The sequence below is a fragment of the Molothrus aeneus genome, chromosome 16, assembly GCF_037042795.1.
Source record: "Molothrus aeneus isolate 106 chromosome 16, BPBGC_Maene_1.0, whole genome shotgun sequence".
In the NCBI taxonomy this organism is placed as follows: Eukaryota; Metazoa; Chordata; class Aves; order Passeriformes; family Icteridae; genus Molothrus; species Molothrus aeneus.
Genome location: NC_089661.1, coordinates 16,072,049 through 16,084,730, shown reverse-complemented (window position 1 = coordinate 16,084,730; position 12,682 = coordinate 16,072,049). Strand labels below are relative to the sequence as shown.

General features: G+C 52.6%; 1 protein-coding gene across 1 annotated transcript; it reads left to right on the top strand.

Annotated features, from left to right (window-relative positions):
- The first annotated feature begins 83 nt into the window (after window positions 1–83).
- SCNN1G (sodium channel epithelial 1 subunit gamma) lies at window positions 84–11,094 on the top strand. The gene is made up of 13 exons (XM_066560753.1): window positions 84–153; window positions 337–661; window positions 1,411–1,705; window positions 2,132–2,325; window positions 2,710–2,813; window positions 3,564–3,727; window positions 6,473–6,571; window positions 7,571–7,688; window positions 8,140–8,218; window positions 8,297–8,354; window positions 8,665–8,726; window positions 8,922–8,997; window positions 9,382–11,094. The coding sequence occupies exons 1-13, from the start codon at window positions 123–125 to the stop codon at window positions 9,766–9,768; spliced, it is 1,992 nt and encodes a 663-aa protein (XP_066416850.1). The 5' UTR covers window positions 84–122; the 3' UTR covers window positions 9,769–11,094.
- Window positions 11,095–12,682: the final 1,588 nt, after the last annotated feature.

Below are 12,682 nucleotides of genomic sequence, written 5' to 3'. Positions count from 1 at the left end.
AGCGGGGCGGGCGGGGCGGGGCGGGGCGGGGCGGTCCGGGGCGGGGCGGTGGCGGCGGGGGTAGGTACCGGGGCGGCCGCCCGCCGGCCCATCGGCAGCGGCGCCGGGACTGCGAGAGGAGCATGGCGCCGCCGGGCCCCGAGGGTGGCCGAGGTGAGGCGCGGCGAGCGCGATCCCCCCCTCCCGGGACGGTCGTCCCGGGGATCAAACACCGGGACGGGGCGGGATGGCGGGTGACGGCTCCCGGCGGGACGGGACCCTGCGGTCGCGGTGTGGCGGGGCACCGGGCGGGCGCCGATCCCCCGGCCGCCCCCTCAGTGCCTGGTCCGCCCGCAGCGGCCGCCGCGGCTCCCGGTAAGAAGATCACGGCGCGGCTGAAGCGGACGCTGCCGGTGCGCGGCCCGCAGGCGCCCACGCTGAGCGAGCTGATGCGCTGGTACTGCCTCAACACCAACACGCACGGCTGCCGCCGCATCGTGGTGTCCCGCGGCCGCCTGCGCCGCCTGCTCTGGATCGTGCTGACCCTCAGCGCCGTGGGGCTCATCCTCTGGCAGTGCGCGGAGCTCCTCATGAACTACTACAGCGCCTCGGTCTCCGTCACCGTCCAGTTCCAGAAGCTGCCCTTCCCCGCCGTCACCATCTGCAACATCAACCCGTACAAGTAAGGCTCGGGGGGCTGGCGGGAGGATGGGGGCTCCGCACGGCGCTCCTTGTCAGCACTTTCCCTACCGTGGCTTTTCCCTGTAGGGCACCTGGGGTGCCACATCCCCCTCTGTGCTGCGTGGCTTACACTCTCACCTCTCACTGCTGCCTGCTGACCTCGGCTCGCTTCGTGCTGCTTTCTGCTCCTGACAGTCCCTGTCAGCTCTTTGGCTCTCTTCGAATTCCCTTCTTCCCAGGACCGAAGTTCCAGGATTTCAAACAGCATCATCTCCTAAAAAGTGGAACGGGCAGATCTCTCACTCCTCTCTTGCTTCTTTCTTTCCGTATGGGATATTTTGACATGATTCATCATCAATACTTTTCCTCCTGTCAAATCATGCTTTACGTGGCTCTCTGTTCTGCTGCCAGATTCCCGGTCCCCATGGGGATCCAGCTCTTTAATGATGCTTCACTAGACAGATGAAGTCTTATTTCCACATGCTCTGCCTCTTCAGACTTCCTAACATAAGGAGCTTGAGAGTCTTGGGAGAACTTTCTCTCTAGTTCAGTCTGCTCTGCTTCCTGGGGTCCCTGCTCCAAGATCTCTCCATGGATGTAGCTCTGTCTACCCTCAGTGATGTGAGAACCTGGTGGGAGACCACAGGGAATTCTGTCTCAAGCCCCAGCATCCACAGTGCAGCAGGCAGAGCACTGCAGCTGGGCAGTGAGGTGGGATGGGATGTCACTGTCACGTTGTTTCCCGTGCAGGTACAGTGCCATGAAAGAATATTTATATGAATTGGACAAAGAGACAAAAAAAGCTTTGGAAACTTTCTATGGATTTTCTGAGGGCAAGTCCAAGGTGCGCCGGTCGGTGGATGACTGGAACAGCACAGGGAGCGACTTCTTTGAACAGATCCCTCTGCTGAAGGTCGAGGACTTCTCCAGGACAGCCACTGAACTGCACAGTGGGCAGAAGAGGAAAATAGAGGGAAGTGTCTTTCACAAGGACTCCTCCATCGTGAACTCGGGCGATTCCAACGACATCATTGGCTTTCAGCTGGTGAGTGTCACTGTGCCCTGGCCAGCAAGGTCCCTGTGGGCAGCAAGGGGCTGTGTTGGGGTCAGTGTCCCTCCTGCAGGTTTTATTGCCTGCTCAGGTGGCTTTGCAGTGCACAGTGGTGAAGAGCACCCTGTCTGCTCTTCTGCCTAAGCCTCCATGGCTGCTGCAGATCCACCTCCAGAGAAGTACCTTCCTGAAGTCTTCCCAAATAGTCAGTGCCATCTCTGACCTTTCTTTTGGTCCTGAAATATTTGGTCATATCACTTAGCCCTGCATAAAAGGTCTTTGATGCCCACTCTAACTTCATATATGGTTATTTCTGTGGAAGAGAAACACTATCGGATGTACGATCCTTAATTTACACCTGCCTTGTAGAATCCCTGATTTCAGTCCATCTGAATGCTTTTTCCCCTCTGTGCTTGTCAGTGTGACGCAAACAACAGCAGCGAGTGTGCCCTGTACACGTTCAGCTCGGGGGTTAACGCCATCCAGGAGTGGTACAAGCTGCATTACATGAACATCATGGCACAAATTCCCCTGGAGATTAAAGAAAAATTGAGTTATTCTGCCGAGGACCTTCTGCTGACATGTTTCTTTGATGGCCTATCTTGTGACAAAAGGTCAGTGCACAAAAAATTCCTGCCATCTTAACAGCTTATTTCCAAATCCATAATATGTAGGAATATTTGGTATTTGCTGAATTCCAGCAGGAGCCACTGATGGTTCTGTGAATCTGCCTCCCCCATGCTATTAACCCCCATTCCCACATTAAAACTTCCTCGAGTTTCCATCTCCTGAAATATTAAACTAGATCATACTGCCATGTAGTTTCAAGTCTCAGAAAGAGACCCACATCTTTCAGCAAAATAAACTTCTTGAAAAGAAGTAATAAACCCCCCATGCAGTCCTGGTCTGTCTCTGTCAAAACCAAAGTCCAAATGTGCTGCCTTTTTCCCACAGACTGAACTACAGGGAACAATGTCATGATATTCGATTTATTCCAGGCATTTCACTCGTTTCCATCACCCCCTCCACGGCAACTGCTACACCTTCAACAGCGGCGAGAGCGGGACCATCCTGAGCACCTCCACGGGCGGCAGCGAGTACGGTGAGTGCCCTTTGCCCGCCCGGGCTGCTCCGGGGCCCTTTGCACACCTGAGGTTTTCCGGGGCCCTTTGCACACCTGTGGTGTTCCGGGGCCCTTTGCACACCTGTGGTGTTCCGGGGCCCTTTGCACACCTGTGGTGTTCCAGGGCTCTTTGCACACCTGTGGTGTTCCGGGGCCCTTTGCACACCTGTGGTGTTCTGGGGCCCTTTGCACACCTGTGGTGTTCCAGGGCCCTTTGCACACCTGTGGTGTTCCAGGGCTCTTTGCACACCTGAGGTTTTCCAGGGCTCTTTGCACACGTGTGGTGTCCCAGGGCGGTTTGCAGAGGAACTGTTTGATAACAAGTGGTGCAGCAAACTGGATCCTGCTGGAGCGTGAGCGATGTGTTGGCTGTAGATGTACAGGCTGATTGGGGAAATGCCTGTTTGAACTAGTGCAAACTCTTGCCTGAGAATACAGATAATATCATTGCATCACTAATGTTTTCCAGCTGAAATTACTGCTGCCCAGTTATATAACTTTTTAAAGTGACTTCCAGCCACGTTCTCAGCAGACGTTATTTGTTTGCTGTACTCAGTACCACAGAGGGATGTTACTGGCTGCAGGTGTCTTGGTCTGGCTGGGCAGAGGCTGTGCTTGGCTGTTACAGTTCCACTTAAGGCCAGATAACATGAAACAAACCTGCCCTCCCTGAGGAGAAAACGTGGCTCTAGCTCCTGGTGTAACTTCTGCCTTGTCTCTGTGGTTCAGGATTGCAGGTTGTTCTGTACATCGATGAAGCAGACTACAACCCCTTCCTGGTGACATCCACAGGAGCCAAGATCATGGTCCACGACCAAAACGAGTATCCCTTCATTGAAGACATTGGCACGGAAATTGAGACTGCAGCAGCCACCTCCATAGGGATGCACTTTGTGAGTGGCAACAATCTCCTTTTTGGGCGCACCTTTGCCTTGGTACAGCTGTAAATAAAAACTGATAGGGTGATTTCAGAGAGCCAGCAGCTCGAAGGCCTTTAAATACCTCCCACTCAGCAGCTGAAGTGCCCTGAAGGAAATCCTGTGACAGCACTTCTCTGAAAAATAGGCCGTGGGAAAATCAGGTCTTTCTAAACCAAACTGGCCTGGGATATTGTTTGCTCTCCCTTTTCTTCCTCCCCTTGGCTTTCCAGGGGATTTTTGGTTTTGTTTTCACAGCAAAATCCACAACCACAGAAATGTATTGTCAAGTGACTTGACTGGCTTTAGCAATGAGCAGGGAGTTTGATCCCACGAGGGTCCCCGGACAGAGGAGCCAGAGCTGGAGCTGTGGGTGCCCATGCTGGGGTCGGGTCCTTAGGAATAGTGGCAACACAGCCCCTTGAAGTGTTTTGTGACTGTAAGCCTCACTTTGCCGGTTTTCTCTCTATCCCAGCAGTAAACCACTCCCCTGGGCAGCGGCTTTGCTTTTGCCAGCAGTGAGCAAAGGCGAGGAGAGCTGCAGCTCCTGCTTTCCCCATTTAGTGTAGTTCAGAGGAGGCATTCGGCCCGAGGGGATTCGGCGCAGCAGCGAAAGCTATGCCAGGTCCCCTTTCATCTGGATGGGCTGTTAAGTGAGCACTTCAGCTCTGCCTTTCTTTCTGGTGGAGCACCAGCTATCCTGCTTATCTGGATATGCCGAATATTGATAGGCTCTGCCTTAGAAAAGGCATTAAAAGAGGGCTGATGTTTCACAAAATGCAAATAGTTAACTGTCTTCCAGCTGTCTGGAAAACTGGCAGCAGCTCCTTGGTCAATCATGACTGAGAGGTTTGGGAACCAGGATGGTGTGAGGACACAAAGTCTCTCAAGACTCTTTTCTTTGTCACTGTCACACCGTACTGAGACTCTGTCACACAAGGCAGTCTCAATATTTAATGTAATATGTTCCTAGCACAACAGGGTTGAAGTTTTGCTGTAGTATAAAAAACAAGATTGGGCACATCTTAATGTCTGTATATAAAGGATTTGTCATGAGGAAGGGATCCAATTGTGTCCTAATGAGGCAGCCAAAATAGAAGCTGGTCTCAGAACAATTTCTGGTCTCAGAACAAAAGCTGGAGATCACTGTCCTGCTGGGAAAAGACAACTCCAGAGAGCCTGCCGAGTGCTGGGGGGTCAGGACTGTCAGGACAGGGCTGCAGCACCGAGGGGCCAGGTCAGTGCTTGTCCCCACATGCACGGTCACAAAGGAGGACACAGCAGCTGTGTCCCACACGGTGCTGCTCGCTGGGCTCTGAACATGCCCTCAGTGTCTGGTTAGTGCTCATGGCTTTCTGCTGCTTACTAGGACTGCCTCCCACCTCCAAAAATATTCCAACATGCTTGGCATGCAAACAAGGCATTGCTTGGTCAGAGTTACAATGCTTTAGTTAAATATTTAGTTTAGAAATTATTTCAGTACCTGATGGAACAAGTAAGTTTTGTAGGAGCGTAAGCCACAACAAAATAATTCTATACAAAGGATCGATCATCTCTTGGAAGCCCCAGGAGCAGACTGAGGTAGTGTCTTGGCACTGTGGATGTGGAATTTCAAAGCTGGTTTCAGTCAGTTTTCAGAAGTAATGCATCTCTAGTACTGAAGTCCCATCTTTCCCTCCAAAGAGAGATTTAAACATCTCTAAAAGTGTTGACTTGCAGCATACTGGCCCAGAGCCTTCTCTTGCTGTAGACAAGGTGGTGAGGTATGCTCTTATCAGGTGGCCTCAGGAGCTGCATTCAGAGCCTTAGGGGTAACGAGCCTTTCTCATGTTCCTGCTGGATTGATCCTTTGTGCGGAATTTTAAATTCTAATTTTAAACTCTGTAGAGAAAGATCGGTGAATGGATTCTTAAATGGATGTTTCTTGTGGTTTCAGGCCACTCTATTGTAAAGTGGATAATTGCTGCGGAAAGATAGCAGGGGCTGAGGGAGGTAGGGCAGTCTGCAGGAAGTGGGCCATGCAGCTGGAATCAGATCTCGGGAATTTAAGGGCTCCCAGCCCTGGTTTCACAGAGCTTGCGGGCACAGACTTGGCATGTCAGAGCTCTTTGCTCTGGGCAGACATTGGGAAAAGTCATTAGCATTTGAGAGGAAGGGTCAAAGCAGCACCTGGAAAAATGTTTGAGGGAGACACAAACATTTGATTTAGAGTGGATTGAGAGAGGTGCTGTTGAGCACCAGTGGAGCCTCAAGTGCTATTTGCCCACAGCACAGGAGCAGCCAGTGCAACAGCAGCTCAGGCAGGTGGGGATCCTCACAGAAAATAACCCAAAACCCTCGAAAACAACTGCCCTCCCTCAGAACACAAACATCCAGAGTAAAAACACAGCCTCTAAGACCAGGAGAGAACATGCATATGGATTACTGTGCTTTGAAAAATCCTCACTGCCATGATTACACCACCCTGCATTCCTGCAGAAGGTTTCCAGGAAGACAGCAGAGAATCCCAGCAGAGCAGTTTTTTTGGGAAATGGATATTAGAGACAAAAAACCCCTTGTTTTGACAAGGGATCGACAAATCACTTTAGGTAGCAAAAGGTAAACATTCTGCTCAAAGCTGCCTTATCACTTACAGTTTCAGAGTTGGGATAAAGTGTCACTGAACCCTTTGGTTTGTCTGTGAACTCCAAGACCACAAGTTTTTTCTTTTCTGTTTCCCAGACTCAGTCTCGCAAGCTAAGCAAACCCTACAGTGACTGCACAGAGACAGGAGCTGACATACCTGTGGAAAATCTCTATAACAAGAGCTACTCACTCCAGGTAAAGCCATTCCACTTGGGTTTATCAGTTGCTTGAAAACTACCTGCATGAAAAACTTTGTAACAGTCTGTGGTTGAGGACCTGAGACTGGGAATGGTCCGAGCACAGGCTTGTTGCTTTTACCACTGATGTAAAATGCAACAGCACTTCTTAAAATCCAACTTTTATTCCTAAGTGGTTGCTGTTTGAAGTTCCCTCAGGCACCCTGTTAGATAAAGAGAGAACATGAGCTCATTAGGCAATTTTCAAGCAATGTGAGACTGGAAAATATTGGCCAAGTAAAGGTTGCAGCTTAGTAACCCTTGAAGCCAGAAATTGTGACCTTTAGGACTCCAAGAATAACAGAAACCATCTAATCAGTATCCAGATAGCAGGATGTTTGTTTACAGAGTAAGTTTCCACTAATTTTGCATGGTTTCTGTAATTGGGTCCTCTTGGAGAGTGTCAGTTGTTCTGGCACTCTCCCCTTGAAGAATTGTACTTACATTAGCTCCTGCCTGCTGCAAAGCCCAGGTCTAGGCTGAATTTCTGTTTTATGAAGAATATGAAATCTGCTCTGGTGTAGTGCCAGGTAGGATCACCCAGACATTATCTCAGGTTTTTAATAACAGTACTTCACCGAAACTCAGTGCTCAGGAGGGCTGGGACTGGGACCGAAAAGCTTGACTGGGATTTAAAAGAGAAGTTCTGTTCCTGCATGTCCCAGTGTTGTAGCACAAGCCACAGCTCTGCTGCCCTGTTAATCCTCCCAGCTTCACCTCTCTTAGGCACCAGCAGGGTTTGGTGGAAGCTGTGAACGTTTGCTGCTGTGAGTCACTTCCCACACCTAGTTAGTGATTCATGGGCCACGTGCCATGGCAGGCCTAAAACCCTCTCCTTGACTCTGTAAAACTGCAACACTGAAGCTTTCGGTGGCTATAGGGGAAGTGGGGGCATTCTGCACAGGAGCCTGGAGCTTGGTGCTGCCTCTTAGCCCCCAGGTGTGTTGTTTCTCCCCAGATCTGCCTGCACTCCTGTTTCCAGAAGGCCATGGTGGAGTCGTGTGGCTGTGCCCAGTACGCACAGCCCTTACCTGCTGGGGCCGAGTACTGCAACTACAAGAAGAACCCAAACTGGAGTTAGTATTGAAACACTCTGGCACTGCCCATGCCTCAGCTGCCAGTGCTGTCCCCTGCACCCCCAGTGTCCCTGTCTCAGCTGCTGCACACCCAGCATGCTGGGATGAGCCAAATCTGCCTTAACCCAATTAAGCCCCCACACCCAGAGCCAGAAGTGCCTCCCTTGCTCACACTGACTGGTTTGTGAAACTTGCCCTGATGGCTTGTCACCTGTGCCCACCACAGAGCAGTCGAGTGGAGGGCTTGACCAGGTGTGGCAGTGTTCATGCCTATATCAAGTGACAGCCACTTCTCAAGAGTCTTTTGCAATATTTATAGGATAAATCTTTTTATCCCCACAATGTAGGCGATGGCCACAAAGGCCACCTATGCCCCAGATGTCCCACCCCAGCCCAGGTAGCAGGTTTTTTCTTTCTGGCTTCTCACACACGTCCTGCTCCTCCCCTGCAGTGTACTGCTACTACAGACTGCATGAAAAGTTTGTGAAGGAGCAGCTGGGCTGCCAGCAGATCTGCAAAGATGCCTGCAGGTAAGTCCTTGCCACAGCCAGAGGTAAAGTGTGCGTGGGAGTTGGAGTTCACGAGTGACACCCTGCCTCTCTCTGCAGCTTCAAGGAGTGGGCGCTCACCACCAGCATTGCTCAGTGGCCATCCGTCGTGTCAGAGGTCAGTCCCCACTTGCACTCCACCACAACAGCAGCCTGGCACAAGGCATTGAGTAACCCCAGAGGCTCAGCACTAAAGCAGTGATACTATGCCCAGAGATCAGTCTGTAATTTCCAGCTCAGGGCTTCCCCTCCAGGAGTTCATCATTAAACTGAAATTTGTCTTGGGAGATGCCCAGGCTCAGCTGGCCTGTCACACACTCAGTTCTGGTCCCCATACTAGCCCAAGGAGATGTGGAGCATGAGTCCCTTCCCAAGGGTCTCTGCACAAGAACCTGCAGCTAGAGCAGCATTTTCTGTCTGTTCTCCAGGACTGGATGCTCCGAGTTCTCTCTTGGGACAAAGGGCAAAAACTCAACAAGAAGCTGAACAAGTAAGTCCCCCTGTGTGTTCCTGCCTTGCACCTCCAGCTCTGATACGATCTCAGCAGCCCTAATGATGGCAATTGGGGAAAAAGCTCCCTTGGAGCAGCCCAGCCCTACTGGTCCAACTGGTTATTTGCATAGTTTTTCAGTATGTTTCATGTTATTGTTTTACTAAACCCTCTGCCTGCCTCCTTCTTCCCCAGGACAGACCTTGCCAACCTCATGGTGTTTTACAAGGACCTGAACGAGAGATTCATTTCGGAGAATCCTGCCAACACGGTGAGTGAGCATGCTGGTCCCTACTCCCAGGAGACGCAGCGCTTCCTCCCACGCAGGCTGGAAGCTTTCACCTGCCCAGGGGAGCAATCCCACACGGGCAGAGGCAGGAAGCTGATCTCAGATATGCACCTCTGGGCTGGTCCTGCCCTTTCCAGCCCTTATCTCAGGCCACGTCTCTGCCTCTCCAGCCCCGAGCCCCGTGCAGGGGCTGCGCAGCAAGCTCAGCTCCAAGCTCCTTCTGAAACTGAGCCAGAGACAACAACAGCAGAGATGGGCCTGCTGCACTGGGAGTGCTGAGCAAGCCCTGGGTGCCCCGGCTCCATCTCCCTGCCTGCTGTGATGGCTCCATGGCAGCCCCTAACCTTGTGCTCTCTGCTCCTGCAGCTCGTCATTCTTCTGTCCAACTTCGGGGGCCAGCTGGGGCTGTGGATGAGCTGCTCCGTGGTGTGTGTCATCGAGATCGTGGAGGTGTTCTTCATCGACTCGCTGTCCATCGTGCTGCGGCGCCAGTGGCAGAGGGCCAAGAAGTGGTGGAGCGGCCGCCAGCAGGGCAGGGCGGCCCAGGCCACGGCCAGTGATGTGGAGAGGCAGGGCCACGAGAACCCCGCGTGCATCGACGAGGACCTGCCCACCTTCACCACCGCCCTGCGCCTGCCGCTGCCCCAGGACAGCCCCCTGCCCAGGACTCCCCCGCCCAACTACAGCACTTTGCGGCTGGAGACGGCCTTCACAGAGCAGCTGCCCGACACGCTGGAGCTCAGCCAGCACTGACACCCGCCACACACACCCACCCGCCCCCAGGTGGGTGCTGGACTCGTGTCCGGGGCCGAGGCACCGATCCGGACAAGCACTGAAGGGCTGCCAGGTCAGACCCTTACTCAGGGATTGAACTGGCACTCAAAGCTGCCCCGAACAAAGCTCAGACACAAAAGCCGAGGGCTCAGAGACATTGGGAGCTTCAAGCAACATCAGTTCTCGAGTTAATGATGGCAGGAGATGGCTGGAGCAGGATGTGGTACTAAGCTGGGATGTCTCACCAGGCAAAGGCACGCATTAGCCACCAGCTGCACACACCCCATTGCATGTGGGCAGGAATTGCTCCACAGCAGCAGATTGATGCCACATTGAGCATTAACACTAATTGCTCTCTGCTGTGTGGCTGGACTTGTGGGAAAAACCCCAGGCTGTCAGGAATCCAGGATGGCATTTGTAGCAAGGGCATGACAGGGGCTTGGGTAAGGCACAAAAGAGCATGAAAGGAAAGCTCTCACTTGAATTTTCATTAGAAACCCGATTCCAATGGTGGCCTGAGGAGCTCTTTCTTGTGAGATGAAAAGCCAGGACAACCAAAAATGGGCTTGTAGAGCAAGTTACTACACAGCTGAGGTAGGAAAGCCCGAGTCATCCCCAAAGAATCATCTGAAAGGGCATGAAATCCAATTTGGAGCACAGTAATGAAGTGCATCCTCTGCAAGCCTGTTCCATTCCACATCACTCAAGCAGCCCTTAAACATAACTTCCAAGGCGCTCATTAAATTACTTCCCAGAAGCCTCACAGGGAGTTAGCTGGCTGCTCCTTTCCTGCTCAACCCCAGGCAAGGACTTCCTCCTGCAGCCATTTCCCCACCTACCTGCCCTGGAGCTGGCAAAGCCTGGAGGAAGTTTTGCCCCCCTGTACCTCATCGACCTTGCCCCCACACACTCCCATCCGCAGAGCAGTGTCAGCACCCGCGTTTTACCTCCTGTGCTGCTCCCCCCAGGGCCAGGGGCTGCTGCCTGTGCAGCACAGCCACGAGTGCTCCTGGGGCAGCTGGGGCCTCCCTCCTGCCACAGCCCCCTGTGCTGCCTTCAGCTCCCTGTGGAGAGGATGGGCAGAGCCCACCCCACACTGGCTGGTGGGGTCTGTAGGGCCAGAGCCATGCAGAGCATGTCAGGGGGGTCTGAGTGGAAGAGTCTCTCCTTTCCTTTCTCTATGACCTTATTTTATACAGGACAGTGAGAATCCAGAAAGGTTCTTTAATGTGCAATAAAACCTATTTTAACTGAATTATTTAAATATATGATAAACTGAAAAAATAAAGATATATTTTTGAGTAACTGCTTTGCCCTTTTTTGTTTTTAAATTACCACTGTATGAGTTAGTTCCCTGCAGGCAGCCTGAGAGTTGAGAGGACTTGTCTGTGCCTGTCCAGGGGCTGTAGGTTCTCAGCGACCCCAGGCCTCTCAGAGAGCTGCAGCAGGGGGGTTCTGTGGGACCCAGCTCAGAGCAGGCAGGAGGAGCATGGGGTGCAAGCAGAAACAGTGAAAAGGCCTTTCACATAGCAATGTTAACCAGCAAGAGACCTAAACCACTGGAACTTTCATGTCCCCAGACAGCTCTGCACCTGAGCAGTCCCTTGGAGGCCACAGGAGAAGTGGGAAGTGCCTCAGCCCCTGGTGCAGCCCTGGGCGAGCCATGGCTCATCCCCATCACCTCTAACAGCACCAAGTACCAGCTCATCATGGCAATCTTGCCTCATGGGCAGCGGTGGCAGGACAGAGCTAGAGCAGAATAGGGCAGCCCCACCTCCCCTTGGTGTTACAGGCATGAGCTGTCCCCCTACAGCAGGGACAGGAGTAACAGCAAAGTGCAGAGCTAAGGAACACCACCACAAACCCCTTCCTTGCCAGCATGGTGGTGCTGGCACAGGAGCTGGTTTGACCCCATTACACCTGACTGAGGACCTGCCTTCCAGTGCACAGGGGTCAGCTGCCCCCAGCTGCCATGGAGCACAGCCTACAGGGACCATTCAGGGGCTCACCTCCCGGGGAAAGCAGCAAACATCACAAAGTGGGCCATAGCACAGTTCTTCAACTCCACATCTGTACCTGCGTGTGCAGCAGCACCTGAGACCACAGCTCTCCACAGGGTTTGCTCATATCTGCTGCAGGCAGTGCTAAGGAGAGACTGCCCAAGCTCAGCTTGATGCTGGTTCTGGGCTTCTTCTTCCCCTCAGGCTACTCCAGCATCTCTACCCAGCCCCAGCAGCCCTCAGAGCTGGGTTATATCAGGAGTGCTGATCATGCAATCATCGAGTGCTAATCATGCAATCAGCCCCCTGACAGGAGGGAACCCCCCAGCCCCGCTCCAGGGCTGGGGAAGGCCCTGGCAGCCGGCACAGACTGGGATGGGTCAGGGGTTTGTGCTTCTAAAGCCTCCCCAGAGCAAAACAAAATCTTGCAAAGTAAACAGAGTAGTGCCAACCCTGCACAAAAGCAGGTGCAGGACTGGTCAGACATTATAGGAAGAACTGCAGTTCCAATAAGGGGAATATCCTTTGATGGAGAGCAAAGCTGCTAACCTGTTGTGGTCCAGCAGCAGAAATGTCAGGGCTCTCCCACTGAAAACCCAGGATATGTGTCCTGACAGGTGCTTTTCTGGGAGAACACTTGCTTTAAATTCTTTGGAAAAGCACAGGTGTTCCACAGGTGTTGTTTGCAGTTACTCTTGGGCAGGTGCAACACCTTTTCTCTGTATGAATAATCCTCAGAAGGCAGAGAGCCATGGAGCTACAGAAATGGCTTACTTCATCATGAGTTAAACGCTGAACTGTGCTGAACTCCTGAGTCACCTCAAACACAGAAAGCCACTGAGGATGGTCTGAGAATGAGGACTGGCACACGCTGAACATCATAAACCCACAGT